Source organism: Anguilla anguilla, chromosome 11, assembly GCF_013347855.1.
Source record: "Anguilla anguilla isolate fAngAng1 chromosome 11, fAngAng1.pri, whole genome shotgun sequence".
Classification (NCBI taxonomy): domain Eukaryota; kingdom Metazoa; phylum Chordata; class Actinopteri; order Anguilliformes; family Anguillidae; genus Anguilla; species Anguilla anguilla.
The window spans coordinates 19,568,552-19,585,582 of record NC_049211.1 but is presented as its reverse complement, the minus strand read 5'-3'; the positions used below and the strand labels follow the sequence as shown (position 1 = coordinate 19,585,582).

Sequence of the window (17,031 nt, the reverse complement as noted above, 5' to 3'; positions counted from 1 at the left end):
GAAAATTTTGCTTTAGAATCAAGACAATCATGTTAAAATTCTGTCACAATCTTTATTGTTTAACATACAACATGAAAACGAATAGTTAAAGAATGCACTAAAATTGACTGTAGCAAATAATGTTCAAGTGCTAATTCTAGTGACCATTTAATGAGTGGGGGAGGGGTTAATGTACTGTACAGTGAAGGGAAAATAAATATTCAAATACAACATCAAAAAGTAGCATGGGCTTTAAGCTAATCTGTCATCTTCCTGAGATTTCTATTTAAATAAATGTAAGGGCAATAACATTTGGAGAAGAATATTTTTAAACTAATAAACATGCTGAAGGTTCCAGTCAACTGAAAATATTACCGGTGAACACAAAGAAGGTTAGAAAACCAATAAATAAAAAAATCATAATCACACTCATCTCCCCCAAGTCCCTCCCCAAAATACAAACTATATTATAGATCAAACATAATCACAATTTAATTGATCAAAGAGGTTTCAACCTCAAAAAAGGTTTCTTAGTTTAATATTTAATATTTTACCCACACCACTGTTTTTTCTTTGTACAATCAAACAGTCTCTATTATTTGGCCATAGTCTGAGCTTTACACAGCTAGTCAACAAAATATAATTCAAATTATGCAACATTCCTTGTAGAAATAATTACGTACAATCATGGTTCCATAGTGCCGTTCAAAGACAAAGGTGTGCAGTGCTTCAGTTTTGAACACAGGGACACAGAGTTCATGTCAGGTGTCCTTTCTCTTACACCAGTTTCATTTAATTTCAGTGCAAAACAGCTGCATTCAAAACATCTAATGTAGACGAAAGCCTCATTTGCTTGTTACTAGAGGATTTAAAATGCTGTCAAAAGCACAAACTGTATAATGCAACGTAATTCAGGAGACCAGTAAGCATTCAATAAGGAAGACTAAAAAATTATTTAAAAAACTGAAAGTAGTCCTCAAAAGTCTTTTGTTTATGCATTAGAAAACATGCCTATTTAAATAAGGATCACCCAAACAGGCAAGGCTTTTTCACTTCAATGCATTTAACATAATGGCTTCACCTTTGAAATCATTCATGCCCTTCACATGTAAATTGCAATTTTAATAAAAATAGCAGTAAATTCATAAGATATCAAAATAATAGAGTTGACCCAATATAAAACATTTAAAAAAAAATCATTGTGAAGTATGTAAATACTACATTAGATGCAATCAAATAAAATGGGAAATAGGTAATTTAATGGGCAAATACCCATAAAATGGGTAATCCTTATTTAATTAAAAACTTAGCCTAGTGATTATTAAAAACAATCAAAACAGGTTCAGAAGCTCCCCGAGTGGCTCAGCCAGTATAGGTGCTCGACAAGTGCAGGCTAGGATCTATGCCTAATGACATTGCAGTTTCAAGCCATAGCCATGTGATTAGCTAACTATGACCAGGAGTCTTCAGCAGCCAGACAAAATTGCCCCCACCAGTGCAATGCAGGGTTGGTCGGCTGGAGTTCCTTGGGTTACTCATACATTGGCTCCTCCCACTGACTATTAGTCAGGTGCCCACAGGCTAACAAACTGTCATCAGTAAACAATCTGCGCTAGCTCTCTTGTAGCACAGTGTGGCCTACTGTGTAGAAAGTAGTCACTGGTTTGTAGGCCAGTATATTGGAGGAGTACACATGCTGCCGTGCTCCTTGCATGGGTGCCAATGGTACAGCAGTGACTCCGGAGGCACAATTGGCGATTCCATGTTGGGGAGGCAGAAAAAAAGGCAAAAAAAACTTATGTTTTTAGTCTCCTCCACTTCAAGCTCACTAGCCTCCACTGAGATTTTTGTATTACATAAACACATCCAGTTTACATCATGTGCAAAAATGGTAGGCAATTTATATTTCCTCAAAACAAATGCATCTCATTAGCACAGTTGCTCTTATAATTCTTCTGAAAGAACAAACAAACAAAAAAACCACAAAAACAGAATACTGTTTGTAGATTCATCACAAGCATGGTCTAGAACAGGGGTGGGTAATTCCAGTCCGGGAGGGCAGGTGTGTATGCAGGTTTTTGTTTCCATCAATTATCCAGACCAATTGAGCTAGCTGGCTGTATACATCAATGTTGGTTCCCTCATAAATCATATCACATTAAAATGTTTTATATGGGGACACCAGAAATCTTCAGCTGTCATTCATGCACTTACCAAGAAATGTAGCCAAAATATCAGATGGTGAAAAAGTTTGAGCTTGTGAAATAATTAAGGCCAGAAGTTGACATGAAAACCAGGAATGGATATGGCCCTCATCGCCTATCTCTGGTCTAGAATGTCCAGAAGTGCAACAATCTCTTCAGAAGACAAAACTCAACAAATTACGTCATATAACTTCACAGGACTAAATTTCAATTAATGACAGAAGGTACACACTGTCTAAGAAACGGCTTCAGGAAGGAAGGGCTTCAGGAAATTGTGTGTTATCAGAAAGACTAAGATGTTGCTTTCAGTAAGACTTAGAAAGAAATCAAATAGTCGTTCATTTATAGTCCCAGATTTCTGCATTCCCTAAATAGTAATTCATAGAGGTGCCTTCCACTAATTCTGAAAACTCATGACTGGTCCATAGCTGTATCTATACAGTTGGATTCAGTGTCCATTGGCTCTTCATTGTTTTTTAAATTAATTCCATTTGTGCCAGCGCCAGCAGACATCTGATTTTCCAAGTTCATAGCAACATGGCTCTGTATTGACACATCTGTATTTTTGTTTTCGTCTTTCCCTCTCGCGTCTGCAGTTTCTAACATGTCTGCATTTTTACCTGTGCTGGATGGCTCACAGTAGTCAGTCCTGGGTTGTTTCTCTGCTCGCTCTTCTCCAGCTGTAGATGAAACATTTCCATTTCCTTCTGTGGTTGTGAGACTCCCAGCACTTGTTGGGCTGTTGTGTTGCTTATGATCAATGGGATCTGGGCAGTCAGCAGTGGGAACTTCTGTAGCATGACCTTGGCCATTGGGGAGCCCCTCAACTGAGCCACTGCAAGGCTTCAAAGTCACGTCTTCCCGTTTCTTCTTGGCTGGTTTCTCAGAGACCGCAGCTTCCTCAGATTGCTTGCCATTGGCTAATTTCTGTTGGCATTGGGCATTCTCCTCTGTCTGACTGCCATCTTTGAGTTGGTCCTCTGCCTCAGATTTCACAAGGACAGATTCAGTGATGCAGGAGGGGTCGGTCTCACCATTACCCAAAGCCTCAGGATCAACTGAGGACCCTACTGACTCAGGATCAACCGATGACTCCAGGAGTGGCCTTTGTGGGTCTGTGCAAGCTTCAACTTCAGTCAATGTTTGCATTTCAGAGCTGTCGTCAGTGGACTTTTTCTCCTTAGGAGCACTTCCTGTCTCGCTGTCCTTAGCTTTGTTCTTGATACGACCTTCCTCTGGCACTCCGCTCTCTCCATTGCCAGCTGCCTCTGCCTTCTTCTCAGATTTCTTCCTGAGGCGCTTCTGGATCTTTCTAGGACACCACACAAACTTGTCTTTGGGTTCGTAGTTCTGAAAGGCAAACTTTATCAGTTTTCTCCGCTCTCTCTTGTCCCGCACGGCAAATAGGAAGTAGTCCAGCACACTTCGCTTAACGCTGCTTAGATTCTTGCGGACCAGTGTCTCTTCCAAAAAGAAGCGGACCAGCGGGGCCTGATAATGCTCAAACCCCAGCTCCCCCAGGCTCTTCAGAATACGAGTGATACGTAGGTTATTGTGCATGTTTCTGCCAATGACACAAGGACAAAAAAAACAGCATGTAAGAACATGGATACCAACTGCCTTCCAATGCAACTGCAAACATCACCAGAGCATCATAAATATAAATGGCATGCTCCAAACTATGTCTACTCCAAACTACGTTCTCTGTAATGAAATGGACTATATTGCACTGACCGTTCAAGGTTTGCAAATCGCTCCCTCCAGTTTTCAGCACGTTTGACCTCCCCTGTATCTTTGTTGACCAATTGAATGCCATAGAAGCCCAGCATGAGTTCATAGGATTCCACCAGCCTTCGTTTTGCCTCATCATTTTCACGAAATGCCTGTGGAGATGAAGGACCAGTGTATCAGTATCGCTATACAACATCACAGTCCTTGCTTGATGATTCTGGCCATTAACCAACCTGGATTTCCTTTATTGTAAGTTCACTGGCCATGTAGTTCACCCCTGGTTCTCGCAGAGGAAACAACCTGAGAACATCAGATTTCATTTAGAACGCCCACTCACACATACAGTTAACAGCATGGAAGGCACCGAACCAACACACCAAAATAAATGAAAAGACTAATGCATAAATTACCACTTACCACTGGATGTAGGAATGGACTCTTTCTAATCTTTTATAATCGGTCTTCCATTCTTTATGAAAAGCCTCAATTGAGACCTCTAGATAAGAAAAGACGGGAAAATGGGAGACAGAAGCTATTTGTAAATAATAAATGTTTCTATTGTAACAAACATATTAAATTAACATTTATTAAGTGACATACCATCAGGAGAAGAGGTGATTTCATTCAGATAAAATTTTAAATTGGTCATTCTCTCTTCTGGGCACTCTTCTTCATTTATATTCTAAGAAGAAGCATAGACATGCGTCACAATAATTCTACAGACCTATAAGAAATTAACACAAGATGATACACAATTTACGTACTGGATATCCATGCCTATAGTTTTGCATGTCTCTTGCAGCACGTAGGTTTCTTGAAGATGTATTTGACCACTAAAAAAAGAGAAAATCACAAACATTATTTTCTAAATGCAAAAAAAAATAAAAAAATAAAATTAAAAAAAACAAACGAACTTAAACATTTGCTTAAGGTGACACAAATATTATGTATACAGGACATTTCCATGCAAAAATCCCCATAAGGTGCTATTTATATAATATTCATGACAAACTTTACGTCAATAGCCTTCTTACACAATTCAGATAGAGGTCTTACATAAACGCATAATATTTTTTTCATTTAATTCCTACATAACGGGGCTACTTCAAATATATAAATGAATTGATGAATTAAAACATCACTTTCAAAATATTTTACATCTCCTCAGAAACACCGTGCAGATGTGTTTCCCACTCTTCAGTGAGTTTTAGTAGTGGGAAAACAACATAAGCAAGCATATGAACATACAAGCCGATTTTCAACCATATTTCAGTCAAACACTGCTAACCGACCTCAAGCAACAAGGTTATGCAAAACATTTATATTTTGCTACGATAAAAGAAAAAGAAGGTTTCTCACATCAAAAGATACCTCAAACACAGTTAATATCTTTTAATTGAAGACTTACAACAGATGTTCCAGCATTGAGCTTTCTTCAGTGAAACAAAAATAACGAAGGGAGGCCTCTATGTACAGATCGCCCATGTTAAGCTGACGACAATTTAGGCATTGTTCTTTGAGACAATCACAAAAAGTTTCAGCGCAGTATTATTATTTTTTAATACAAAGTAAGACAAACAACTTAAATTCTCATTTTTTAGATTGAGGATAGCTTAAACAGGATAAATTACAAGATATTTGGCTAGGATAAACATAATACAATAACCACTTATTTTTTCTTTAGTTTGGCAATATTTTATTGACCTTTTGAGGGCAGTGGAATGTGTTACCCAAAGTAACTTTCAGAAAGAACATACTTTCAAGGCCAGTGGGAACAACTCCTGAGGGTTCAACCCTGTTCATGACAACTCTGAAAGCACTGAAACAACACCATAGCCATAACATGCAAATTAGCCAAATCGTTTATTTATTTTTTAAATTGAACTTTCATTAGCCCCCCACTTACTCGATATACATCTAAATTCTCCTGCATAAAAGAAATATTAAAGGTTTGGTCTTCATGAGCAGTTGCCCATACAATACATCTGTGTTCGACAAATACCAGCAGGACCCTTGAGAGGGCCTGGTGGTTTCACCAGGTTCAGTGTTTGCCCAGTTGAATGAGGTTTGGAGAGTAACAACAAAATGAGACCCACAGCAAGTTCTGCTGGGATACTCATTCCAAACATTCCACTACCAGGCTGTTACATTTCTTCTGGCCGCCAGGCACTGTACAGCCACTGATGGCATTCATCACAGAGAAAACCCACCCCACCCTTCAGATGGGAATTAGCTACACCAGACACTTCCAACATTCACGTTGCCCATGCAGACAGTAACGCTAACTTCATTTCACAATCCATTCCTGAATTTGATCATTTAAAGCAGGGATGTCAAACTAAATTCCCAAAGGGCCACAATGTATGTGGGATTTTGTAGTCTCCTTTCAATCAGCAGCCAATTAAGGCCTTCAAAACAAGGTGTGTAGTTTTTTTAACCAATCAGTGATTTAAATGAACCACTGTTGCTGAGAACATGCCAAAAACCAACAGACACTGCAGCCCTGCAGGACTGGAGTTTGACACTAGTGATTTAATATATGACCACTCCTCAAAATTGGCTAATTTTATTTTCCTTATATCGTTAAATGTAGCCACATGACAGTTATTAATTTTAGCAACTCAGAGGTGTTAAACTCCAGTCACAGAAGGCAGCTGCAGTGTCTGCTGGTTTTCTGTGTGTTTCAGTGTGAGTAATTGATACAACTCATTGATTGGCTAGAGCCCACACACCTTGTTCTCAAGGCCTTAATTGGCCGCGGATTGAAAGGAAACTACAAATACACACACCCTTCTGCACTCGAGCTGCCTTAGTTGAATGTTAAACAGTGCGCAACTAAGACTAGCCATTTAGATAGCGCGCTAGCAAACGACTAATCTGTTGACTGTTTAATGCAATCTGTAGAAGAACGGAAAAAAAAACCTCAGTAAATTGGCTACATGGATAATTGACGGGGGTCACTAGCTGTAGATAGCAGGGTAATTAATTTGATAGTATTACAAGTCTTAGCTGGCTAGAACCATCAGCATCCTCTTGTTCTAACTAATTAAGCTGACAGGCGCCAACAGTACAACTCCACAAAGGGTAAGAATTAAATGAGCAAAGTCTGGCGTCACTACACAGTAACTATTGTTCACTTCGAAAATGAATGATTGGGAGCCGCAACGTTAGCATGGCAAGCACTGTTGCCTAATGTGATGGCGATGTTTCATAAGAAAGCATCACGATGCGGATATGGGCATTTCTAACATCAGAACGAATGTGGTCCTTCTAACTTGCCGTCCAGCATGACATAGCATGACCAAATACACTGCTACTCAGAAAAATGAAAAAATTAGTGAGAAATATCCATATGACACGAGAAACCATTCTTTTTCTAAATTCATTTGAGTGAAATGAATAACGTAAACCCTACTTCCGGTTAAGATGCTCGCTGGCTAGATTGCAAGGCTCATCAGGATTCTGAAGGTGACAGACTACCGGAGTATGTTAGCTCACTGGCTAGCAAACGAAAATAATCAGCAAATTGAGTGAGCTAAGACGGTGGTTTGCCTTGCGGACTGTCTTGCAAACCTGAACGTTTGCTCGAACGGTTTTAAATGCGCTGGCCAGCTAGCATTAGCTACCTAGTTTACAATGCCCATCTTACAGTACATCAAGCCAGTTAGCAACCACTCCAGCACCAGGCAAACAATAATTCTACACCCTTCGAGGTTTCGCCCTGAAACTATACTGAAACTATACTATTCACAGATGATTAAGCAATGAATCATTAACAATGCACGTGTACAATAAAAGCATATACGAGGCTTAAAACAGTGCAACGAAACATACAAAACCCCAGGATTTCTGAGTTTTGTCCTGGCTTGAACGCCGCGTTGTGTTCTCTCCTAAGTCGTCTCCATCGCTTTCCGTGTCCCAAGTGGAATCATACTCGCAAACTAAATCGTCCTCCATAACGTTGCAGTCAATCTTTATGCAAGAGGAGAGTAGATTATCTGAAATTATTGAACTTTATAACCAGCCTTTTCAAATCATATAACGGAAGACACACAGTCATCCGGCCTTTCTGGAACAGGACCCGAAAGTTCCATCGCCTTTATGGTACGGGTTGAACAGAAGCAAATGTGTCCGGGGGCTTAATTAACCAGTCTGATAGCTGGACAATCTAGCTTGTATCATCATGGTTGCGTAAGTCAAAAATATTATTTTCTAAGTAGGTAGAAAATAAGATCACAAAAATATATTTTATTACGTTATAATTTTAAACGAAAATTGGTTCCTTTTTCTCAGGTCCCTACATAATTAGCTGTGTTAATCACAACTTATATTTTATTAAATCAGTTTCCGGGCCTCATGGTAGTGTAACACCGAGGAAGAAGTCTTTTCTTACATTAACAATATTTAAAATAGCTTGGCGTAATTTCATAATTTTTCCAACTACTTTTCCAAGGAGTTCACATTTAGCGTTTCTTGTTGGTGTTGTCTTTAAGGGAGGGGGGGGATGCAAGGCCTAGAATACAAATAGTTTAGAACAATCACTGAATGTTGTTTATTTTCAGGTTGGGGAATGGGGTTTGACAAGGTAATGCAATATTTGTTCATACACTAGCATGCGGTCCGCTCCAATTAGCGAACTATCGCAGGGCACGCATTTTCTCTGAAATGCTATTAATAGGCTATTTCTTCATGTTTTTAAATTAGGGGTGTGCAAAATGCATAGTTGCATTTATGTGCCATATCAATGAGAGGTTGCAGCACTTCTCTGACTCTGATGGACATTATGGATTCAGTGACGTGATGGGCACCTATAGTTATTATTGTTCTTAGGGGTGACTTATTCACATTCCAAAATGAGCAAACCTGCCCGCATACACAAGGGCTTCAGAGATTAATTTTCAATTGCCTCTCTCTGTAGATTAGGAAATGTATTGTGGTCACGTAAACATGCATATGAGGTGCCTATACAAGTATGCTTCTCACAGCAGCACTGCAGCTCAGTAATGCATAACTGGGCATAATTTTGTATACTCTGAATACTGGCAATAGATTGGCAAATGAGTAGAAAATGACATGTTTATGCAAACACTGAATCTACTGGAAGATATTTGGTAAAGTTTCTTCAGTAGAGTGCATGATGGCTCTAGTCCTTACAGCACGGATCTCAAACTCAAATACTGGATGGTCATTGAGTCTGCTGGTTTTTGATGTGTGGCTGCACTTCACTGCTTAGTTTAAGTCATTTTTAGCCAGAGAGTCTGCACACCTTATTTAAAAGGCCTAAATTGGCTGGTGATTAAAAATAAATCACAAAAACCTGCAGAGATGGCAACCTTCCAGGACTGGAGTTTGAGACCCCTGCCTTAGACTCAGTAAAAGCCAGTCGTAAAGAGTTGGATGTCAGATGTCTGTTGAGCTGACTTGTGAAAACATTCAGGTTCATTCAACAGCAAGCACGGGGCCTCAGACAAATGGCATTCTCTATGTGTGATTGAAATGGTTTTTTTTTTTGTTGTTGAGCACTGCAGAGTCATAAAACAATTAGGTTCTCTCAGGGATCTCAAAGTCCAGTCTTGGAAGGCTACAGTCTCTGCTAGTTTTGTGCTTTTCTTTTCAATCAGCAGCTAAATTAGGCCTTGAAAACAAGGTGTGCAGACTCTTTAGCCAATCAATGACTTAAACTAATCACTAAGTCCAGGAACACAGCAAAAACCAACCAACACAGACATGGCAGCCCTCTAGGATTTGCTTTTGAGATCCCTGGGTTATATAGACTTAAAATTAAGCTTTATACAGTAATGAAATGGTGCCCTAGGCTAAGACAAATCACTCTACTTATGTGAGACCTGTATTTGCTGTATGTAGATACCTCTGTGTAGGAAAAAAAGAATATATATACTATATCATTATACATAATATTTTAAATATTGTTTTAGTTTTTATAGTTTTATAGCCCCTTATAAAATGTAGTTGCATGTCATTCTACATCAGGGCTCTTATCTGTATGTATACTCTCTAAGCAGTGTGCTAATCTAGAATAACTAGTTAGACCATCTTTATGCATTTATGTTTATCTTCATTGGTTATGTTCATAGCAGTTTAAAGGAGCTCTTCTTCGCTGTTCTGGCTATATGAAATCCAGTTGGGTTTATTTAGGGGTGGGCGGGACCACCTATTTTAAAACTTAAGCTGTAGATGGTACATGCTATACGCCTGTGGTTTTTGTGGTTGTAAGGATGTCTTGAGCAGGGGTTCCCAACCCTATTCCTGGAGGTCTATCTTCCTGTTGGTTTTCATTTTAACCCTAATTTGGAACCACCGATTAAACTAATCAGCTGCTCAATGAGATCTATAGCTGTTGAATGAGATGTGCTTTGTTATGGTTGGATTGAAAACCTACAGGACGGTATATCTCCAGGAACAGTGTTGGGCTGCCCTGTTCAGGATTGCTGTGCACATGGTGTACAAACTGATACATATGCTGTGTGTTGTTACATTAGTTAAAAAAGTTTAAACTTAGTGGATTCGTTTAACACTGTATCCCACTGCAAGATTAAGGCATGAATGTTAAAAATCTGAACCTGAAAGTAGGCTATTTGCCCCAGTGGTTCTAATATGGGAGTGCCCCGCGACTGAAGTTCTCGGGGCAATTAGAATGTTTCTGTGACTCCGCAAATAAACATTAGAAGTTGTGTTGTGTCAATAGCATGTGTGCTTTCCTCCAGGGCAGCTGAGAAATGTTCAAAGTAACTGGCCATGAGGGTTTTTCCTGGCACAAAATAGGGTTTAAGTGGTGACTTGTTGTGACAGCGACTTCGTTCCAGCTTTCCTGCCACAGTCAACCTAAGTCCCTCTGAATTTAGTTAGAATGTACAGTTCTGGTCTTCAAAAGCATTGCGATGTAAGCTATAAAATATGTAACTCGTAAACAAAAATAAAACAATTGGAACAATTTAAATATATTATTGAAGTGTTACCTAGAGAATTTGGGGGGGGGGGGGGGGGGGGGGGCTTAGCCTGTACTGAAAGATTTACACATTGTAAGGGGTCATTCTACAGGAATAGTGGGACACTATATGACCAAAATATCTGGACACCCCTGGGTCAGGGCTGTTTTTCATGGTTTGGGCTATGTTCCGGTGAAGGCAAATCTTAATGCTACAGCATACACTCACACACCATAACATTCTGTGCTTCCCAACACAAATTGCCCATTGTTGAACAGGTGGCCTGAATAAACAGCAAGTTAAAATACCTTGGATGTTGATACTGTATGCTTCAAAATTATTTCCCCAGTGGCTGTCTCTTCAGTGATTAGTTTTTGCTGCTCTTTCACCGACAAATTGACTTAAATGCTTAGTTTTCTAATGATTATGCTGTTTTTTTATTTACCCAAATAGGTATTTTTCTTTTTCTGTACTTAAAACCAATTTATTCTTCTTTTAGAAATTATGCTCTCACTCTGTTGGATGACTGTCCATATGAAACAGCTACTGAAATAAACAGCCTACCACTTACAGTTGATCAGATATGCTGTCGTGTGCTGGCAACTTAAAACAGCCTACTCTTGTTATCAGAACACCAGAGGGCGATATAATTCACAGTATTCCTTAACCCATGATTGACCAGAAATGGATGCTTTTCTGTGGCTAAGCCTTTTATAGTCTGTGGCCTAAATCAGATATTCTTATCGATGCCAAAGCAAGCACCGCTGGTCAGACCAAATTGTCAATTGAAGTGAGTGTGTGTGTGTACATTATATATAGCCCAGTTGGTGAGGGATAGAGAGAATTAGATGATGTGCAATTAAAAGGACATTTAAAATATTTCTCCTTTATTGTGTGTGTGTGTGTGTGTGTGTGTGTGTGTGTGTGTGTGTGTGTGTGTGTGTGTGTGTGTGTGTGTGTGTGTGTGTGTGTGTGTGTGTGTGTGTGTGTGTGTGTGTGTGTGTGTGTGTGTGTGTGTGTGTGTGTGTGTGTGTGTGTGTGTGTGTGAGAGAATGATACAGTGATGCATGAAATGAAATCCTATTTTTGTTCAGTGAGTAATTGACTAGAAATGTACTCTTCATGCGTGGGTGTCTGTATATGTCCAAGAACGTGAAGCTTTACAGTGGTGCTCACGTTGTTGTATGAATGAGTGTTCGTGGACCATGCTGCTGTGACCTAGCAACACACCTCAGTAGTGAGTTCAGGGAACAGTGTTTGTAAAGATAATCAAAGAATGCAAAGGTAATTACATGCAGCCCAAGAGAGATGTTTTAATTGGTGCTGTCCCCCTTCTGATTCCCCACCAAGCTCTTGAAATAGAAGGGGGCAGAGGGCACCCATCAGATTCTTTGCACAGTTTACAGGAATCGTCTAGGAGGATGTTTGATATGAGACATCAAATGTGCAGTGTTAATTGTAATATTCTAGCAAAGCATGGTATCCGTCAAGTTGGTATCAGTTTAAAAGGGCATCAGAGAAGGTAACCCCATGCACAGTCTGGCATTTGTAATGACGATATTACTAAAATAAGTGAAATAAATGGAACCTTCACTTCCACATTGCTTACTTTTTGTTCTTTGTCTTAAAATCTGAGGCCTTTATAAAAACAGTGGGGCAATGTGCTTTGAGATTGTCTCTGGCTCCAAATTCTCCTTTTTCAATGGGGAATTTGACTATTTTCTGAATTTTGTGACATTAGTTTATTAAGTATTTTGCTTATCCTTGCCCTCACATGAAGCTGAGAAGCAGAAGATTCAGTTAAATCAGGAGGGAGGGAATGAGAGGGAAACTGTCAAACTGCACTGAATGTTTTCACTGTAAGTCTTCTGTGCTGACTGACAGTGAGAGTCATTGTTTTTAGAGTCAGATACAGACTGCTTGTTCATCCTACTGTGATGGCTGGTCTTGATACCCTGACTGTTTCTGATCTATCATCATGTTGCCATGGGACTAAATTAATCAATTTGATTAGATGGATCATGAATTATCCTCAATTTTTCCCCCCTCTTTAAAAGTTACCACATGATTGACTTTTTGCATTGAAGGTTCTTATTCCCAAAATGCCCGACAATCTCCTCTGATCAAAGATCAAAAATGGTACTGCAAACACAGAGGTAGCTTTTTTAAAGAAAATGGCAGATGATTCTCGCTTTGGTTATGTCACATGGTAATTTAGAGACTCCCACTGGAATATCCCAGAAGAATATTTTTTCATTTGGACTAATATTTGTCTTTGATCAAGCTCTTTATCTTGTTATGACTGGAGTTGAATTAGTAGTAGGGTGTGAATCTTTCCCTCTCAGAAGATTCAATACGCACCTTGCCACATGATCTAAGATACGATAAAGGAATAGGCCTATATAAACAGATGCAACCATTCAGTGCAGATTCTATATGGTTCGATTGACTACAACTGTTTCAGAATTCCATTCAGAATTCAGTTGTGATGCAGATCAGTTTAATTGAACATGTGTTGACTATCCTGTCAGTTGGTCATAATTCTTTACTCTAGACACCCCTGCTTTGAATGAATACTGGCTTCCAGAATGCTAAAAAAAACTATCATACAGTGAGCTCCATATTGTTTGGGATAAAGACCTACTGTTTCTTGATTTGGCTCTGTACTCCACAATTTTAGATTTGTAGTCTCAAACAATTTTATTTCAGGGTACTTTTTTACATTTTGGTTTCATCATGAATAAATTACAGCCATTTTTATGTATAGCCCCTGCATTTTAGCACACCATAATGTTTGGCACAAATGACTTCACAGAAGTTTCTGATTAGTCAGTTGTGTTGCTCCCTTAGTGCAGGTATAAGACAGCTTTTAGTATCTAGGCTTTTGATTGCTTTTGGAGTCTATTGTTGGTGTTTGTCAATGGATCAGAGTTGTGCCAATGAAAGTCAAGGAAGCCATTATAAAGCTGAAAAATAAGATAAAAATAGTCAGAGACACAGTCCAAACCTTAGGCTTACCACAAATCAACTGTTTGGAACATCATTAAGAAGAGAGCACTGCTGAGCTCAGTAATTGCAAAGGGCCGGGTAGGCTTAGGAAGACCTCTTCAGTTGATGACCAGTGAATACTCACTATAATGAAGAAAAGCCCCCAAACACCTGTCGTACAGATCAGAGATACACTCCAGGAGGCAGGCATGGATGTGTCCGTGACTACTTCAAAAACAGAACTACAGAGGCTACACTGCAAGATGCAAGTTAACCACAAATACAGGATGGCCTGATTACAGTTTGCTAAGAAGTACCGAAAAGAGCTCTGGAAAAAGGTCTTGTGGACAGATGAGATCACTTGTATCAGAGTGATGGCAAGAGAAAAGTGTGCAGGCCGAAAGGAACTGCCCAAGATCCAAAGCAGCCCCCCCTCATGGTGAAACATGGTGGGGTTGTTGTGGTTTGCATTGGGCATGTGTGGCTGCCACAGGTGCTGGCTCCCTTGTCTTCAGTGATGATGTAACTGCTGATGGCAGCAGCCGAGGAAATTTTGAAGTGTAGAAAATAATCTTATCTGCTCAAGTTCAAGCAAATGCCTCCAAGCTCATTGGACGGTGCTTCATCCTACAGCAAATCAATGATCCCACTCATACTGCTAAAGCAATAAAGGAGTTATTCAGAGCCAAAAACTGGAAAATTTCTTGCCTGACCAAGTCATTCACCTGATCTGAATCCAAATGAACATGCGTTTCATGTGCTGTAGAAAAAACGTGAAGCTCCTAGCCTGCAAAAAAAAAAGCAAGAGCTAACGACTGCTGCAGTACAGGCCTGGCAGAGCACCATCAGAAAATGTCTAATGTAATATATAATATTTTTTACATTTCTTTAAGTGTATTCTTTGTTTATACTGCAAAGTCCTTTCAGTGTGAATACCCCAGATGGTAGTCTCCTATATGACTGGTGGGGAGTGGGGACTGGAAACAAGACAAGAGGAGCCAGATGGGACAAAAGTAGGCTTTTAGTGTACTTGTTACCTGTCAGAGGAGATGTGCCAATTGAACTGAACAATGTTCACTGCAAGATCACTGGAAACTGCTGTGTGTCATTCCACCCCCCCCCCCCCCAACTCCCCCCGCCCGCCTTTTACAGTACAGTAAACCGCATACTCATCAAGCTGTGATTCACAGAGAATATCATCAGAGAGCACAGCAGTGTACATATACCCTGGCATTGTGTAAGAAGCTGCAGTATAGGAAACCTCAAGCTCTGCCACTCAAAAAGCCTTGGGCTGAATGGTGCAAGTGACATTTTCTCTTTCATGCTTAAGCAAACCAAAAACTACTGTGTTAATATAAAGCCTGGATGGATTCACATATAATAAAGTTTAGATAAAACTGATACAAGCACAAACATGTACACAAGTTTAGTTTTGCGCTTCTCTGACCACAACACCCAGTTCCTATCAAAGTTCAACATTGGACCATTAGGGATTGGTCATTTGAGAATATTTTTTATTGTCACCAGTATAATTTCAGCCATGATATGCCTTTTCATGGTAATTGCGCAGATCTTCCTTTAGACTTTTCTGGAAAGGTACACTCGGTTATTAACCAACTAGCATGCTAACCAATGTTGCTTGCTTTCCTTAGCTGTAATGATATTTCAGCCAGTGACGATGTATTACTCCACTATATTGACGTAGACCTGCAGTAAAACTGCATAGTATGATTTCCACATTTCTTCTCATTTTTTGGCTTATGGTTGCTTGCCTGTAAGCATGACATGGATTTGTGAATGTATGATAATCATCATGAAAAAATCAATATAAATACACTGCTGTAAGTGAATAGGCTAAATATTAACATGTATATATCCACACCTTTTAAATCACATGCTCCAGTGTTTCCCATTATGACAGAGTAGACTTGCATTAATCTTAGTTATTCAAGCTAAGGACTTATGATATATTTAGAGAAACTGACATAAAATTTTAGTTTTTCAAGCTAGCAAAATCTTTTAATCATGTTATATGAATCCTTTGTTTTGACAATATTAAAACAATATCATTGTATGTATTGAGCATCTACAAACATCAGGAAAAACATGATTTGATCTTTGTCCATATCACTCACTCCTATAGTATGTATGTTTGTACTATCAAAACGTGTGTGTGTGTGCAGAGAAATGAAGGAGAACATGAGAGGGCTTGGCTTTAGGATGTATAACTGCCCAGAGCTTGTTTCATATCATGACGTTTTTGGAGAAATCGGAGCCTCTGCTTCAACAGCTTTTCCTTCGCATGAGATGTACTGAATGAGTTGGCTCCTTTGTGCTGATGGAGTCGGCAAGATTCAGTTGTAATTTTCTTCAAACTAGTAATGAAGTGCAAATATCATACAGACTGCTTTACTTTGGACTTTCCATGCAAAAGGCCCACATTCTCGTTTTAGAAAATGATTATAAATGATATATACTCATAATAGTTCGTGATCTCTGATTAAAAGGTTCCATTATCCCCGACATTACATCTGTCTGCATCTCTGGAAGGTGTCGGTGATATTCAGGTATTAGTCCAGGCATGATAAGGAGCAGCTGTTTTGTGTTGCTATTGTCTGCCTCACTTCCTGTGAAGCAGCAGGCCTTCCTCTTGGCTAGGCAAGGGCAAACTGTATTGTCATGACAGCGAGACTGATCTGGTGCAGTATCATGCGGTATGGGGAGGGGCTTGACAGTGACTGCATCTGATGAAGATGGGATTATGCTGAAACATCAAACAGGGTCACGAAAGCTGGGAGCAACCACGTTCAGATTGATCTGAGCACTCGAGCTAAACGGCCTCGCTCTGTATGGCATAGCCTATGTGTTCTGTTCTTCTCTTCTGTGTGGTGGACTGAACGGTTCGATATGACCACCCTGAGCACCTTCCAAAAAAAATGAGCATGACATCCTTAACTCTGTATTATTACACTAGAGGATCTATTCTTCCTAGAGCTTGATCAATATTTATATAAAATGGATGTGCATTCCATCCATAAATACTTTGTCTCCTTGGCAACCAGCAGGCTCTGGCTATGGTAATGCCAGCATTATCTTCTGAAGGGAATAGTGAAATGAATGAATTCAACTAAAGCATACCACCCTGATCTACTATTCATTGTTCACTTCTGTTAACATTAAGC

At 39.5% G+C, this 17,031-nt stretch overlaps 2 protein-coding genes across 2 annotated transcripts in view; one reads left to right on the top strand and one right to left on the bottom strand.

Annotated features, from left to right (window-relative positions):
* Positions 1-32: 32 nt before the first annotated feature.
* Positions 33-8,048, bottom strand: ogfr (opioid growth factor receptor). Its single transcript, XM_035382576.1, has 7 exons — positions 7,749-8,048; positions 4,679-4,747; positions 4,515-4,596; positions 4,332-4,410; positions 4,148-4,214; positions 3,918-4,066; positions 33-3,747 (listed from the first exon to the last, which is right to left on the bottom strand). Exons 1-7 carry the CDS (start codon positions 7,869-7,871, stop codon positions 2,595-2,597), a joined length of 1,722 nt encoding a protein of 573 aa, XP_035238467.1. The 5' UTR covers positions 7,872-8,048; the 3' UTR covers positions 33-2,594.
* The window catches only part of kcnk15 (potassium channel, subfamily K, member 15), a 24,044-nt gene continuing 13,922 nt past the window's right edge, over positions 6,910-17,031 (top strand). Inside the window, exon 1 of the mRNA XM_035382577.1 lies at positions 6,910-6,998. The gene's annotated coding sequence lies outside the window, so the exon portion shown is untranslated. The remainder of the gene's footprint in view (positions 6,999-17,031) is intronic.

Bases quoted from the DNA above. Each gene is read 5' to 3' on its own strand.
- ogfr (XM_035382576.1), bottom strand. From the start codon at position 7,871: ATGGAGGACGATTTAGTTTGCGAGTATGATTCCACTTGGGACACGGAA. The intron at 4,748-7,748 runs GTATGTTTCGTT...CTCTTTTTTTAG, and splicing joins CTCAGAAATCCTGGGGTTTT to TGGTCAAATACATCTTCAAG. The intron at 4,215-4,331 runs GTAAGTGGTAAT...TGATGTTCTCAG, and splicing joins GTCCATTCCTACATCCAGTG to GTTGTTTCCTCTGCGAGAAC.